Below are 16700 nucleotides of genomic sequence, written 5' to 3'. Positions count from 1 at the left end.
TGCAACTTGCCATGTGGCATAGCTGGCTCTGGCCTTGGGACTGTGTGTTTTTTATATAATTCATAAATGGGACACTGGACTGTTTTATCTTTTATCTCTTGATATATTTTTTTGTCAATAAATTATCTTTTAGAATTTTATTGACTGTCATCTTTTTGCCCACGACAGAGACGGTTGGTCAGACCTAGAATCTTTCTTTGGGTGTGTTACACCATCATTTATTTTTCAACAGGACAATGACCCCAAACACACCTTCAGGCAGTGTAAGGGCTATCAGAAGGAGAGTGATGGAGTGCTGCGCCAAAAGGCCTGGCTAGAAAGTCACCTGACCTAAACCCAATTGAGATGGTGTGGGATAAGATGGACCACAAAGTGAAGGGAAAAAGGCCAACAAGTGCTCAGCATATCTGGGAACTCCTTCAAGACTGTTGGAAAACCATTTCAGGCGACGACCTCATGAAGCTCATCGAGAGAATGCCAAGAGGTGTGCAAAGCAGTAATCAAAGCGAAGGGTGCATATTTTCAATAATGTAAAATATAAAACATGTTTTGAGTTATTTCACATTTTTGTGTTCACTACAGAATTCCATATGTATTCATTCATAGTTTTGATACTTTCAGTCAGATTCTACAATGTAAATAGTCATGAAAATAAAGAAAAACCATTTAATGATATGGTGTGTCCAAACCTTTGACTGGTAGAGGAAATATTACAAGTCAATATAAAGTTTAAAAAAAATTAGTTTCGACATTGCATTAACAAAGTCTATTTTTATGATCTTACCTTCCTCTGATACATCACACCATTCAGGGTTGGGAAACTCATATTGACCATTTCTGATCCTCTTCTTCATCCCAGGAGAGATGGCTAGACCATGGTTAGAATAAAACGGAGGATATCCACACAGCCTGTGGAAGGTGTAAAACATCATTATATGCTTCCGTATTGAATGTGACATCTATAACAAAAGGATTAGAGGGAGGAAAAAAAACAAGAACTTACAAGATATACATAATGACACCCAACGACCACATGTCACATGACTTGTCATATTTCTCTGGGCCGAGAACCTCTGGAGCTGTATGCCATAAGGAAGAAAAGAAGGAAAAGGCAAGAGAGGGATGTTTTTAACTAGTTATCAATGAGAGCAGCTGTAATGTAGTAATAAACACAAACAGGTTCTTACCAACATAGTAGGGCGTGTAGCAAGGAGTAGCTAAAGAGTTAAGTGAGGTGGTCTCCTTGGCAAAACCAAAGTCTGTGAGCTTGAGCAGGGCACGGGGTCTCTTTGAGGAATACAGTAAATTCTCTGGCTGCAGGGAGTATTCAGGAATCCAGCATAAAGATAAGATTACAACATTAGTAACTTTAAGTCATCCTCAGTTTAAAGAAAAGTTTATTTCTTATGAATAAGTATGATAAGGCAATGCAAAGAGCACGTACCTTGACATCTCTGTGGGCGATGTTGATTGCGTGTAGAAATTGTATAGCCTCACCTATGCTCTTCATGATGTGAGAAGCCTCTGAAGTGATGAGACAGTTCAGTTTTTTAACAGATTTTAAGTGACTGTGTCAGCAAATGTCAAGCGTCACAAATGGAGACTGAATGTATTTAGCTGGTATCAGAGTGCATATGTCTTTATGATTAATCAAATCTTCTACATAATCACATCATAAAGCATAGTAAGAAATGCTGGGATTTTTAGGGCAATATAGGTTTATTACCCCTCTCTGTGAAGGCCTGGTCTCCTCTGGACTGGATTCGATTAAAAAGCTCGCCACCATCCATGCTAAAAAAGAAAAAAAGAAAAAAAAGCCTTATGTCAGTAAAAACACGTGCTTTACAGTCTTCTATGTTTGATTCCAGGTTATTGCATGTACAGCGTGATACCCTACCAGATGTCCAAACAAACAATTATGGTGGCTTGTTGCAATGATACCAATAGAGACAGAGGAAATTGCTCTCACTGGGACAAAATTAAAATGAGAGAAAAACTCTGGTAAATTAACTGCAGTGCGAAAACACATTAAAACACATGTCCTCTGAAACGTGTGTGTGTGGGGGGGGGGTAGCACAAAAGCTAAAATAGCTGTCAGGATGTGGGGTTTGGTGTGTGCCCTAGTTGTAGGAAATACAGCACACCATTCAAGCCGTTTCAAAGCAAAGAGGATGCTCTCTTCCTCTGCCTTGTAGAGGTGGTCTGCGGTCTGTTGGTTGACCAACAAAAGTGTGCGAAACCAATAAAATGACTTTTTCTCACACCTTTTGCAAACTAATCTAATCCGCCATCTGTAAGGTATTTAAATCTTACAGTTACTTCCTTCTTCCATGAATGTAACTAGTTCATCTTGTATACCACAAAGTGTGCATGGCAACAATTCAAATTTGCATGGTTTTTTTTTTTAAGTTAGTTCAAGTAAATTTACGATAAAAATTACTACTATTTTACTGGCAATCTACTAGGTCCAGCTAGAGTCTGTGAAAGACAGAAGTAGGTTGCTATGGTCTTTTACACACTTCTAGTATGACTAACAGACAGATTGCTGGTTGATTGATCTTCTGCTTCCCTGTGTTGCGCAAATGTTAAAGACTGCTCTAAAAAGAATGTTAATGTGTTCAACGTAGCTGATAAACTAGGTCTTTAAATGCCCCCCTTTCGTTCCAAAAACGTGTTATGCAGAGTACTTTTATATATGAACCATCTTGAAAGTATCTATATTTATACTGTAGTCAGATTTAGTAAAATACTGCTTACACATCCATGGCCCCTCATCACATTATGATAACACACAGGAACACCCCACACTATGTATTACCAATGAGGCGCAGACATATGCATGTGAAAAGACTTGAAGAAAAGGTCGATGTAAGCAGATGCTGACCACTGGTAAACTAATGAATGTTAGCCTGAATTTAAATGAGTATGAGAAACTCGCACTTAGCATGCTTGATGTTAAGTTTCATTTAATCTCATTGCACACGGTATGACTGTGAGAGTTTCAGGTAGAATCATCAACGTCAATTTTGTATCCGAGTGTGTCTAATGGTATATGGCAGTGTGCGTATGTATAGCAAGCAAGCAAGATCCGGGGACGCCACGGGACAGGGCTTCTAAACCACAGCACACTTCGAACTTCTTTAAATTAATCATTCACATTCTGCATACTGAAAAATGGGCAGCAGTTTGATTGAACTCATTTTGATTAAAAAAAAAAAAGTGTGAGAGATCAACATGTTAAACTGCCAGTTCTGAGGTGATCCAGCCATTATTCAAACTGATCTTATACTTTTGCACTGCAAGCAGTAGGGTTCATCAATGTAAATGAATCTATTGAAGCATCTGTTCTGCTGAGAATTCACACTTCTTTTAATATTTTCAAAAGCTCAGAGGAATTGCACACATTTTACACCATAACAGCAGCAAACTGTAACACACTTGTTAAGCTACAGTCTTTCACATGTACATGTGGAGGGTACAGTGTTATAAAACTGGATTTTTAAAGCTGATTTTCTCAATGAATATATCATAAAGGCAAGTTTGTATTTGCTCTAAGGATCTAAAACTCTAATAACAGAGTGTAATACTAAGAACAAAGTTTCTATCAATCAGGAGTGGTAGTAGCAACTGTGGTTAGCACTCTGAAATTAAAGAAATCCCATAACCACAATGCCATACGGTTCAAACCACCAAGTTTGTGCTGAAGGTTGTACAAATAACATGTTTATCCAGCAGTCCCAGACAGACTTCCGCTTCCAGTTTGTCATGCAGGAGAGATGACCAGCACCGAATTTCCAAAATTATGTTGCGGACCTGACATATTCACATGTTGGGTTTTTACACAACACGGGAGAAAACAAAAATGTAGGTCATCACACTGACTCAGTTACTCAGCGTATCTAGAAAAGAGAAATGCCTGACTATGTTTCTCTCTGTCCACAGGTGATTTTCTAGGAATCATTTTAGCTTCATCAGAAAACTTCATTGGCGTTTCATGCCTAGCACATTTTCTCAAGGAAATGAGTCATCAGCGGCGCCATTTTTTCGCATGTCAGTGTGTAAGCAGATCGGTCCACTAACGCCGACGACTACAAATTGAAACCGCAAACCTAATGAGTGCACGTGTTTGAAGTTGGTAGTGGGGGATGGGGGAAGGGTGGTTTAAAATGCTTCAAGTGGAACTACAAAAGCAAGGAAATTGTACCAATGTCATTTAGAAGAAATGGGTCATTTCAAAGGTTGTACACAAGTGATTTACAATAACTAACCTGGCAGAAATTTGCTTAGAGCAACAGAGAGGTCGAGATGAGTATCACTTCACCTTTGTTCTAGGTAATCTTACCTTACCTACCTTACCAATTCTAGAAACTGAAAACTATAACAAATGAAAATTTCACTCGATTTATGGTTTGGCATAATAGCCCATAGACGAGAAATACTTAAAGATGAGTGGGCTTATGTATTTTAAAACAAAGATAAATTTACGTTTAGGATTAAAGAAAACAAGCTGCTCACCAACACTTTGATTGTTCCCAACAAATCCTGTCAATCCTGTTACATATCGAACACATTGTTATCACTCTAATTTAAGCTTGCTTACAACCTTCTGAAAAGTTTATATTTCCCCCCGCCATTTAAGCGTTTTTTAATGAAGACATAATAAAGAAGAAAGTATCATTAATGAAAAATGTAATCCATAAGTAATAAAGTATTAAGTTTAATTTATCTCTACCTAATCCTCAGTTTTGCATTTGAGCACAATGGCAGCCACCGACTGTGTCCAGGTCTGGGTCAGCCCTTTTGCATTCAATACAATACTCTACTTAAATACTAGAAGTTCCTCCAAACTTTGAGCTTGATTTGTGCTTACATTAGGGCCGGGCGATAATTTGAAGCATGTGCGGTAACGATATATATCACGATATATTCTTTTCTTCTGTATAACGTATTTTCCACACTATAAGGCACACTTAAAATCCTTTAATTTTCTCAAAAATCGAGAGTGTGCCTTATGTATGAATTCTGGTTGTGCTTACTGACCTCGAACCGATTTTGGCGTGCAGAAATCTGTTAAAAAAATGTTTTAGTACAACTTTGGTAAGCTGCACAGCTTGATGGATTGTCAGAACATTGCGGCTGCCGTAGTGAGGAGCTTCGCGGAGTAATCTGGGTCCAAAACTCCGTCCCTTCAGATCCCAAAGTCAAATGAACACTGAAAGTTAAAAACGGTCTAAATTCTTTCATCTTTAATAAAATCATCAGCGTTGCTGCTTTAACAGGTGTAACAATTAAGTTTAACATCCAGGCATCCATGAAAACAATATTTATTAAATTTAACGGAGTTACAAGTTAACAGGAAGTTAGCTCGCTAGTTTCCACCTAAACCTGACAGACCATGTTCTGACTGAGAGATTTTTGAAACTAATTAAAAGGTACAGCTCTGCTACCACTTCCAACATAAATGAAGACAGAAAACTAAACAGCAGTGGTGTTTGCAGGGTTACTGAAGCTGGACTACCTGGTATATAATGTTGTGCTACGTGATTGCTAGCGACACAGCTATGTTAGCATAACATTAGCACAGTGAAGCTGGAGGATGAACGCCAACTTTTTTCCCCCCACTCGATAAAAGTTAACATGAGGGATTCGGGTGGTTAGGGACAAATGCAATCGCATAGCAGGATGCTATACACGGGGCAAACTTCAGTCAGGAGAACAACTGAGATTATTCATCCACAATACGAGGTTAGTTATTAATATACTGCAACAACATGGGAAAGAACAGCTGCGAGAAAATTCAACATTAACCCTTGGAGGTACCTTAAAAAGACATCCACCTTTGTGCCTAAGGACAATAAATGTCCTTAAGAGCCTCCAAGGGTTAATGAATGTTACGGAAGTGGAGGAAGCGCAGTTTTTGGCTTTCCCCATATTTCAAAAGTGCTTCATCACTTTGCTATGACTGTCGCCCGGCATAATTTGCAGATGATAATGGTTGTAGCTGCTGCGATGCTTTCAACCAAAACAGGTGCAGCTTGATGACATCATCAACACGCGCTATCGCGGTATAGTCAAAATCTCTATCGTTGGCCAAATTTATATAGTTTCTATCGTATATCGTTTATATTGCCCACCCCTAGCTTACAGTGGGGCAAAAAAGTATTTAGTCAGCCACCGATTGTGCAAGTTCCCCCACCTAAAATGATGACAGAGGTTAGTAATTTGCACCAGAGGTACACTTCAACTGTGAGAGACAGAATGTGAAAAAAAAAAAAAATCCATGAATCCACATGGTAGGATTTGTAAAGAATTTATTCGTAAATCAGGGTGGAAAATAAGTATTTGGTCAATAACAAAAATACAACTCAATACTTTGTAACATAACCTTTGTTGGCAATAACAGAGGTCAAACGTTTACTATAGGTCTTTACCAGGTTTGCACACACAGTAGCTGGTATTTTGGCCCATTCCTCCATGCAGATCTTCTCGAGAGCAGTGATGTTTTGGGGCTGTCGCTGAGCAACACGGACTTTCAACTCCCGCCACAGATTTTCTATGGGGTTGAGGTCTGGAGACTGGCTAGGCCACTCCAGGACTTTCAAATGCTTCTTACGGAGCCACTCCTTTGTTGCCCGGGCGGTGTGTTTTGGATCATTGTCATGTTGGAAGACCCAGCCTCATTTCATCTTCAAAGTTCTCACTGATGGAAGGAGGTTTTGGCTCAAAATCTCACGATACATGGCCCCATTCATTCTGTCCTTAACACGGATCAGTCGTCCTGTCCCCTTGGCAGAAAAACAGCCCCATAGCATGATGTTTCCACCCCCATGCTTCACAGTAGGTATGGTGTTCTTGGGATGCAACTCAGTATTCTTCGTCCTCCAAACACGACGAGTTGAGTTTATACCAAAAAGTTCTACTTTGGTTTCATCTGACCACATGACATTCTCCCAATCCTCTGCTGTATCATCCATGTGCTCTCTGGCAAACTTCAGACGGGCCTGGACATGCACTGGCTTCAGCAGCGGAACACGTCTGGCACTGCAGGATTTGATTCCCTGCCGTTGTAGTGTGTTACTGATGGTGACCTTTGTTACTTTGGTCCCAGCTCTCTGCAGGTCATTCACCAGGTCCCCCCGTTTGGTTCTGGGATCTTTGCTCACCGTTCTCATGATCATTTTGACCCCACGGGATGAGATCTTGCGTGGAGCCCCAGATCGAGGGAGATTATCAGTGGTCTTGTATGTCTTCCATTTTCTGATGATTGCTCCCACAGCTGATTTTTTCACACCAAGCTGCTTGCCTATTGTAGATTCACTCTTCCCAGTCTGGTGCAGGTCTACAATACTTTTCCTGGTGTCCTTCGAAAGCTCTTTGGTCTTGGCCATGGCGGAGTTTGGAGTCTGACTGTTTGAGGCTGTGGACAGGTGTCTTTTATACAGATGATGAGTTCAAACAGGTGCCATTCATACAGGTAACGAGTGGGGGACAGAAAAGCTTCTTACAGAAGACGTTACAGGTCTGTGAGAGCCAGAGATTTTCCTTGTTTGAGGTGACCAAATACTTATTTTCCACCCTGATTTACGAATAAATTCTTTACAAATCCTACCATGTGAATTCATGGATTTTTTTTTCCACATTCTGTCTCTCACCGTTGAAGTGTACCTCTGGTGCAAATTACTGACCTCTGTCATCATTTTAAGTGGGGAAACTTGCACAATCGGTGGCTGACTAAATACTTTTTTGCCCCACTGTATATTGTTTTTTCTTCACAGTTCAGTCTTTTAGGTTATGATCTAATTGTTCTTCAGAAAAAGGTAAGTGCATTCAGAGTGCATCAGGAAGTTACCTTTCTTCCATGATCAGTGAAAGTGGTAAATATGCTTGCCTACTGGTCTGCATGCAGCTAGCTAGCTAGCCAGCACCAAAGATCCTTATTCAAAGTAATATGCAGAGAATGTATGACTATGTCAAGTGGTTAGATGCTCATTCTGCATGGTCGGGCAGGTCGAGGGGGAAGCAAGTCGACTGGGAAATGCATGGGTTCTTCCACCTGACGATTTTGATTTTGACTCTGAAGGGGAAGCCCCCCCCACCAAAAAAAAAGTATCCAGAGAGTTAACACGTTTTCCAGCTCTTAGCCAGAGCACTATCAAATTCAAATCGAATTACTGCCCTGTTGCAGTCTTCTGAAAAGCTACAGTAAAACCCATCAATACCTGTTTGTTTGTCTGTGTGCACCAAGTTCAACAGTTTCTTGTACACTTGTGCATACAATGACGCTCATCTAATCTTAGCTGGCATCATGCTTGCATCTTTAGCAGTAATAACATAATTTTCTGCATGACTCCAGTCTTACAGAAAACAATTCAGTATGATATTGAGGAACACATTGTTGTTGAGGAACGTCTTTACAAGGTTGCTTCAGTTCATTGAGGTTTGTGGGTATTGTGTTTATGCACAGTTCTCTTAAGGTAAAGCCAAAGCATTTCAATCATGCAGAGGTCCTAACTTTCACTGGGACGTTGCAACACTATTTTCCTCCCAAGAGTTTCTGCTGTAGATTTGCTACGATACGTGGGGTCATTTTTTTCTTGCATGACTCAATTTGGGCAAATGGTCACACATTTGGGTGCCACAGTAGCATGGTGGTGACTATGTCTTAACTTAAATCTGAGCAGGTTTAGTTTAATATAAAATGATACAACTGAGAAACAGTTTGTGCAAAAGAACTCAGGCAAGTAATTTTGCAACAGTACATTTTTAAAAGGACAGTGACGACAGAGAAATGGGATATTTAGCTACTATAAACAAAACTGAAGGCAGACACACAAGGATCAACTGAATGTGGCAGCAGTAAAGGCTTGGGAAAGAATCTGAAGGGAAACATAGCATTTAGTCATGGCCATGAGTTCTAAACTTAAAGAACGAGAAAAAGCATTACTAAAATCCAATTAATTACAATGAACCTCAAATTCAGAATTTTACTAGTTTGTTCATTGAGTCTGACTTTTTTGATAATGTATACAAATTGCTGTGTATCAAACTGTCAGTGGAACAATTCTGACTGATTCAAAATCTACTTGGACAGTGTACAGAGTCAAATCTGTAAAGCCTGTGTCACTGTCTAATTACTTATAGACCCAATTGCACATTTTCAGTGTGTGTGTGTGTGTGTGTGTGTGTGTGTGTGTGTGTGTGGGGGGGGGGGGGGGGGGGGGGGGGGGGGGCACCCCAAAACTGTATACTCACCATTCCATAACGATAAGCAGACACTTTTTGCCCTGATAGAGGTTCTCATAAACATCGATGATACGCACAATGTGGTCACAAGGTGATGCCCTCCAGTGAAGCTCCACTTCCCTGCGGGCTTTGGCACAATCCTGTAGCATCTGAGTAGAACAACAAAGAGGGACATTGAGGTTAATAACAATAAGAATAACAATGAGAAATTAACAGGCTTTAGGAAGAAACTGGAGTCCATGTTATATTAAAATTATCAGGTGTATATTAAAGTTTGTTTGTTTTTTTAAATTGGAGTAGAGAATAAAAAGTTTGAATTTGCAGACCAACTGAATGCCTCCAATTCACATCAATACCAACCATTAAGAGTGCAGTGCTGCCATCAGGTGACAAAAATCATGAACCATTCCATTTTCCATTCATGTGAAAGTGGCACCCTCTGTTGGTTACACCTGGTCAATGCACCATTCAACATTATAAGCCATTGAAACAATATACAGTAAATGCAATGGACTGGAATCTATAACATACCTAGGCGTCTCATTCAACCAGTAATACACAATCATGCAATGCCTTTAACTCTACCTAAGCACTTTGCCTAACATTCAAAGACACTCCGATGGATTCATGGAGGGCAACTCGGGATTCAGTAAAATGCCCAAGGATAGTTCAACACATGGACAGGAGGAGCTAGGGATCAATCAACTGACCTTGGTAGACGACATGCACATTCAGCTGGTATGTAATATTCTGTTTATTCTATTATTCAATACTGCTACATTATGATCACATGTAATTAAACTTAGCAAAGAGTGTAAATGTAAGTTAAAGGAAAGGGTCAGGGTGTTATGACCCTGCCCATTGTAAATAACACATTAAAACGCCTACGAGATTGACACAGGAAACCAGCCGATTCTGTTACACTAGTAAAAATAGTTCCTTAGACAAATAAGGACCTGAAGGTCTAAAATATAAGCTCCTGCCTTTCTTAAATAGCAAATAAAGGAAAATAGATTAATATACCAAGCAGGAAAACATAAACTACACTTTTCAAAATGTCTCTAGAGAATTGTTTGTTTTTTTTAACTCAGTTGCACTGCTGATAGAAGTGCATGACTACATGTTTTTATTTACAAATTTAATTAAAAGATAATTAATGTAGCCCCACAACCTTAAAATATCTTTGTCAGCCCACAGAAAGAATTCTGCCATGTAGCTTAGCCAATGAGCCGCCGTCTGTTTATTTTGTTGTGTATTACATTCCAGCTCTACCACCCACCCACCCACCCACCCACCCACCCACACACCCACACACACACACACACACACACACACACACACACACAGTTTAGTTCCAGCTGGAGTGTCCAGTCTGTTGGCTGAGCATCATTACATTTACATACATGATAACCTCGTTCCCTTGAAATACCAGGAAAACAAGAAATTAAGCAAAGTGTTAAAAAAACAGTTTCAGTCATATCATCTATACCCTACCTTTATAAAGCATTCTGTCCTTATCATACAATGAAAGTAAATTCTTATTTGCCTTATGTACAAACTTTCTTCAACCTTTAGTCAGACCATCAGTAACATCAGGCTAAATAATGTTTTCTCTGGATTGGAGTTCAAAAACAGCATTAGTATTAAATGCTTCCGACCCAAATCAGTAATAGCTCTGAGTTAGATTTTTCAACAAATCACCACCTAAGGGTACATTTAAAAAACACAATTTTAACATGACAAAATACACTTAACCATGTACAGGCTATTAGACTAATGTCAGTGACAGTGCTGCATCAGATGATCTGGCCTCCATAATTGTCTAACTTAACCCAAACTGAGACGGTTAGGTTGAACTGGAGTATGCTGACCACATGAGGGAACCACCTAAAGGAATTTGGAAAGAAATTCCAGGCAACTATCATGAAGCTGGCCAAGAGAATGCTAAGTATGCACGAGCTTGTTATCAGTATAAGGGGGAGATGTGCGAGGAATTGAAAATTCCACTTTTCCACTACACTTTTTGACTTCCTACCCATATCCAAATGCTTTATGTTTTGTTTTAATGTCACCACTGCTTTCCAGTGGGAAAACAGGGAAAAACAAAAGAGTCAATGTGTCAAAACCTTTCACTGGAATGTCCCTGCATGGTACAAAACACATGGATTGTTAAGGTGAGAATCAAATGTCTTAGGGCTCACTGACCATTAAAAAGTGACAGTGTTACCCAGGAGGAGTATGGTGTGATGTATGAGTCCACTTTATGTCAACACTGAACTCACAGGACAGTTCAACCACCCTTTGCAACAGAACAAACAAGGGTGGGTCTTACTTCCTTCGTCAAAAAAGGAACGAGTCTATGGATACACACAGGCATGAAGGGAACAGAAGCTTCTGTGACATAACAGTTGATATTTTGTGCACATCTTGTGAATCAATTAAAAAAATGGATTTTGAAAATTAAAAATCCACGGTGCAGCGTGGCACATTATTACATGTCCTTCATCCTGACAGCAGGCTGTACAATCTACACATTTGAAATATAAAAAAAAAAAATTAATGAAATACAAAAAATAAAAAGTAGCTCACTGCTGGTTTACTTCACTTGTGAGAGACTATGCATAATAACACGACCGTCACAGGAGGAAGAGATCCACTGTATCAGAATTAGTCAGCAGCCAGTTTCTACCTGGAGTCTGGGAAGGCGGGAACAATAGGTAATATAAACTACAAACATACCCCAGCTCCTAGATACAAATAAAATGGAACAAACAAACATACGCAAAAAAACAGCCCAATACCTTAAACACATAAAACAAGGACATATACACATATATGCTCCCCATTCAGTATATAAAATTACTATAGACCATTTTATAATACATCTCGCATATTTAACAAATTAGTGTTGCTGTCTTGTCTTTGTGTCTGTTCATGTAGGCATTTGTAGAGTGAATGATTTTGGGTATGCAACCTTCAAAGGCAGGCTTACAAAAACAGTACACAGCCAGACGGTGACGATGCTATGCGTAGGTCAAATGCTGTTGAAAGCAGAGTTCAGTACAAAGGGGAAGAGGTGCAAAAAAAAAAAAAGAGAGAAAAAAAAAAAAGGGATAAAAGATCAAAAAAAGCAGCCTAAAACACAGACAGCTGCTGCAGTAGACAGACCAAACCAACTCCCTTAGTTCAGTACATTCTGTGATTCAATTAATTACCGAATACACTGTAATATCTCTCTGGACAGAACAAGTACAATAACAAAGTGTGAGTTACACTGGGAACACGTTAGTGCACCAGCTGTTTTCCATCAGTAAGAGTATGCTAATGGAGTAGGCCTTAAACACTGCAATAGTTATTTACATGAAATGTGTTCATTTTAAACTAAAACACTAAACATTTTAAATATCGGTCACAACCTGGGACTCACCCTGTAAGGGGAAACAACAAAACAGTCCGATATTGTGGCAATGTTTTTAAATTTGGTATTATTTATTAATTATTTCTAGATATTAGCCCTCTGGTCTTTTGTCCACCCTCACTAATAATAGTTAACACTAGAAAGAGAGCAAGAGTTACAGTTTTTGTGACTGAGAATGACTGAATTATTGTTACACTGACTATTATACTACTACTACTACTATTATTATTATTATTATCATCATCATTATCTTATCATCATTATTATCATCATTATTATTATTATTATTATTATGTTGTCCAATTGTAAAAGCACAATTTAATTAAAGACTGGTGTGCATGCATGTACTGGAAACAAAACTATTGTATGAAACACTCACACCACATCTTTAAGTATATGGGCACAGATGAACATGCTCCTGTCACCTTTCAGCTGATGCATTACTGCATTGCAACCCCCCTCCAATCTGCTGGTAGCCCTTTGAGACCGAAGCTTGTGGAGAGAAGGAGGGATATGTGGAAGACAGATGGACACACAATACACTTCCTTTAGCCGGCACAAAAGCTCCCCTGCCCAGAGCAGGACAGTGGGAGGTGGGATGGGGTTACGCTAAAGGAAGTAACCATCCTCCACCTGCTATTCCTGAGCCAAGGAAAAGCCCAGGGCTGATTAGAGTGAGACCAGAGGGTGGTAGGGAAGTGAAATTCAGTGGAGAGGCGATAGGTTAAGCTAGGCTCAATTAGAAAAACAAAAAAGGGTTAAACAACACTGTAGCAGTAGACTTGCTTCTGTATGTGACTTTTTCCTTTTGTGGGCTCAGTGAAGCACCAAACATGTTTGTGTGTTAATAGGACATGATCTGATTAAAGACATCTGTTAAGTCTCAAAATACAATCACATCTGTTGTTGTGTGTCTGCACACTTTCATGAAATCATGTTTTGCACATCTATGTAATTAGATTCGTACATCTGTACGTTTACTAACATTTCAATAAGCAGTCTCCAATACTCCTGTTTAATACAGATACAAAGGCGTACAATTTTGCAGTCAGTACAATAAAAAGTTCATTTCTTCAGCTAAATACAAACAGAATTTTATAGAGTGACTGCATGTCAAGACAAAGCAAAGATCCAAATTCACCCTGCACAGTGCAAATTAGACATCCATGGGTGAATACTGTTTGTAGTTGGGTGAAATGTTTGTACATGGAGAGATATACAAAGGTAAGAGTAAGGTGGGCTAATTGAGAGCGAAAACAAAGGCCTCAAATTCCCAGTGAGTTCTATAGGTCTGTCACTCTGAGCTAGAAAACACATAAAAAAATAATAATGCAGCTTGTTCATGCGTAGCCCTGTGACGGACAGACAATCTGTCCAAGATGTGCTCTGCCTCTGGTCCTGTGACAGCTGGTTAAAGCTAACATTTGCACAGAACATACTGTTTGTGGCAAGTAAACACAGTTTTCAACTGTGGCACTTGAGGTGAGAATTTGTTTAATTTAAAAAACTAAATCTACATTTTGAATGTCTCACCAGTGACCAAACAGCACTGTGAAGTTCTGTCAATAATAATGACTGTGAACCTAGCAGGACAGATGGCTTAAAGCATTTCAATTCATGAAAAAAAACAAGTGGCTTGTTAAAAGAAGGAAATGAGACAGGACTATGTCTCTATGACAAAAAACACCAAGTTGTCTCACTTCCCAATATAGACTGGAAGATGGAGGGGGTTTTTTTTGTTTGTTTGTTTGTTTTTTAAAATAGAAGCAGCTGAGTTGGGACAGATGAAAACCGTTTCAGGCAGTGGATGGAATTATTATAGAAGTGAAATAGTGAAATAGAGACTAATGACATTTAGCAACATTTTGACTATAACCCTTCCTTTTAGCTAGCCTCAGTACCGCCTCCCTTTGGCCACCCTGTGATTCATTGTGTAAATCCCCACCTGCACTTGTGGCTTTACTATATAAATACAAGCAAAGTGGCGTGTTATCAAGTGCTTTCAAATGACAGCAGGCCAACAATGTGACCAGTTCCCGGTTAGTCACAGGTGTGAGTGTGTGAGAGTGTTTTCAGACAGACAAACTAAGATGTTTAGCAGGACAAGTTCCCAGAACAGTTAAGCTATAAGGAAGTTCCACTCTTTTGCATATTAAGGATCCTTAAGAGTTCAGCAGTTTTATTTTGTTTCACAATTTCAAAATAAAGTTGCACAACAGCAACTTTTGCTTTTAAATGACTATAACTAGCTTCAAATCTGTGAATTACTAGAGTGTTGTGTCACAACTGACACAAAAGCAACAGATCTATGTGATATGTTGCATGAATGAACTCTGAGCAAGAGAAACCACTCACTTCCCGTTACTGTTAACACCATTCAGCACTATTTAACCATGCTGCTTCCATATTAGGAACTGATCATAAGACCCGAGCAGAAAATAATACATGAAGAAAGAACAAAAAAGTGAGGATGAATACATAAAATATGCCTAATTATGTTACATGAAAAAACTAAGAACTTGCAAGTACACAGAAACAGGGGCTAATTTAGTTTCACAAAGTACTGCATCAACTTGGAAATTACTCTGTCACATCTACAGTTGCCTACCTACATCTGGGACCATCTTTCACAACCACAATACCACATCCTTCCAAAAGCACTTCCCTCCACAGAAAGAGATGCAAGAAAAAGACATGGTCAGTATGTGTGGGTGGTTTCAGTTGAAATTTAGTTATTTATTCACAGGGGCCACATTCACAAAGAAGAGATGCACCATACCTCATTTATCTACTAGTCAAGCAACATCTACATCTTTGGGTGGTTACTACACTCGATCACAGACAACATAACTGATTAAATCATATTAGGCCAAAGAAGCTTAAACCCCTGAGATGTTTATGAGGCTTGAGCTAATCTCTTTGTTTGTGGCAAATGTCAAACACATTTTTTGGGGTAAATATGCCACCATTTTGACAGCAATAAAGATTTAAATAATGCTATGATACAGATCCCACTTGTCACTGAGCCTGTGACCTTCAGACTAAACACAAAACAAGCACAAAGAGTAGACAATGGTCTTTCTTCTTAACCTCCTGGCGTCCACATATGTGGAGATCACATTTTGGGTTGTCTAGACCAAAATGCCAATAACTAGTGAGTAACAAAACCCCAAAAGGTTTTGTTTCAGCGTCATACCTATGATCTGCATCATTGTAGCTACTGACTGAATAAGTAAACAGTTGGCTCTCTGCCCACAGATAAAAGGTACATATACACACTGAGTTATAACATCAAGTCAGTTCATTTTATTCTTGCTGTCCAGACATTCCCCTTTTCCTTTCACTCTTTAAAAATGAAAAACATTACTGTCTTTCAGTTTCACACTACCTTCAAAGCAGAGTTTCAGTGGATCAATGTGCCTGTTAGCGAAATTATGTGTTCTAAGAGTGAAAAACATTTTTAGCCAGAAGTTTGGTACATCTGGTATCTGATGGCAAAATGAAAAGAATACTTTTAGAGATTTAAGGATTAAATTATTGAGTAATACATTCTGTTTAACTCACTTTCCACAGCAAATCAGTGATGACTAAATGTATGCTGAAAGCAGGGGGATTTCAATCTTGCTTAAGCAGGTAATCAGATGCATAATGGAAGTAGCTCATCATCAAGCAATGAAAAGAGAGAGAGGAGATGGCAAACTCATAGGGGAAAATCATAAGGGTAGAGAAATAACTCAAAGGAGACCAAAAGAGAACCTCTTCCTTCCTCCCCGTCCTTCCTTTTCCTGCCATCTCATGATTAACGGGTGAGCAGTTTTTCCTCCATCAGTGATAATACTTAATCAGACCCCTTACCAGCATAAAGTCACAAGAAATTATGATGTTAGACTTTTTGTTAGCCGTTTCAAAAAACACTACTTTTAAAGCACCATTTAGACAGGTTTCCTCTGCTCTGTAGTCCAAGTGAAATTGTGGAAATGCAAACCACAAAAACACACATTTAAACTGCCTAAGATCACCACTTCCTCTTTTCTTAAAC

At 39.1% G+C, this 16700-nt stretch overlaps 1 protein-coding gene across 1 annotated transcript in view; it reads right to left on the bottom strand.

Annotated features, from left to right (window-relative positions):
* Window positions 1–16700, bottom strand: part of mapkapk2a (MAPK activated protein kinase 2a) — a 36507-nt gene that overhangs the window by 6833 nt on the left and 12974 nt on the right. The window contains exons 2-7 of the mRNA XM_024802440.2: window positions 9253–9392; window positions 1727–1791; window positions 1445–1524; window positions 1188–1314; window positions 1004–1079; window positions 785–909 (exon numbers count right to left, since the gene is read on the bottom strand). Coding sequence (XP_024658208.1) covers window positions 785–909; window positions 1004–1079; window positions 1188–1314; window positions 1445–1524; window positions 1727–1791; window positions 9253–9392 — 613 coding nt within the window. The remainder of the gene's footprint in view (window positions 1–784; window positions 910–1003; window positions 1080–1187; window positions 1315–1444; window positions 1525–1726; window positions 1792–9252; window positions 9393–16700) is intronic.

The sequence above is a fragment of the Maylandia zebra genome, linkage group LG5, assembly GCF_041146795.1.
Source record: "Maylandia zebra isolate NMK-2024a linkage group LG5, Mzebra_GT3a, whole genome shotgun sequence".
Classification (NCBI taxonomy): domain Eukaryota; kingdom Metazoa; phylum Chordata; class Actinopteri; order Cichliformes; family Cichlidae; genus Maylandia; species Maylandia zebra.
The sequence above is the reverse complement of the archived record's forward strand: the minus strand, read 5'-3'. Positions and strand labels throughout refer to the sequence as shown.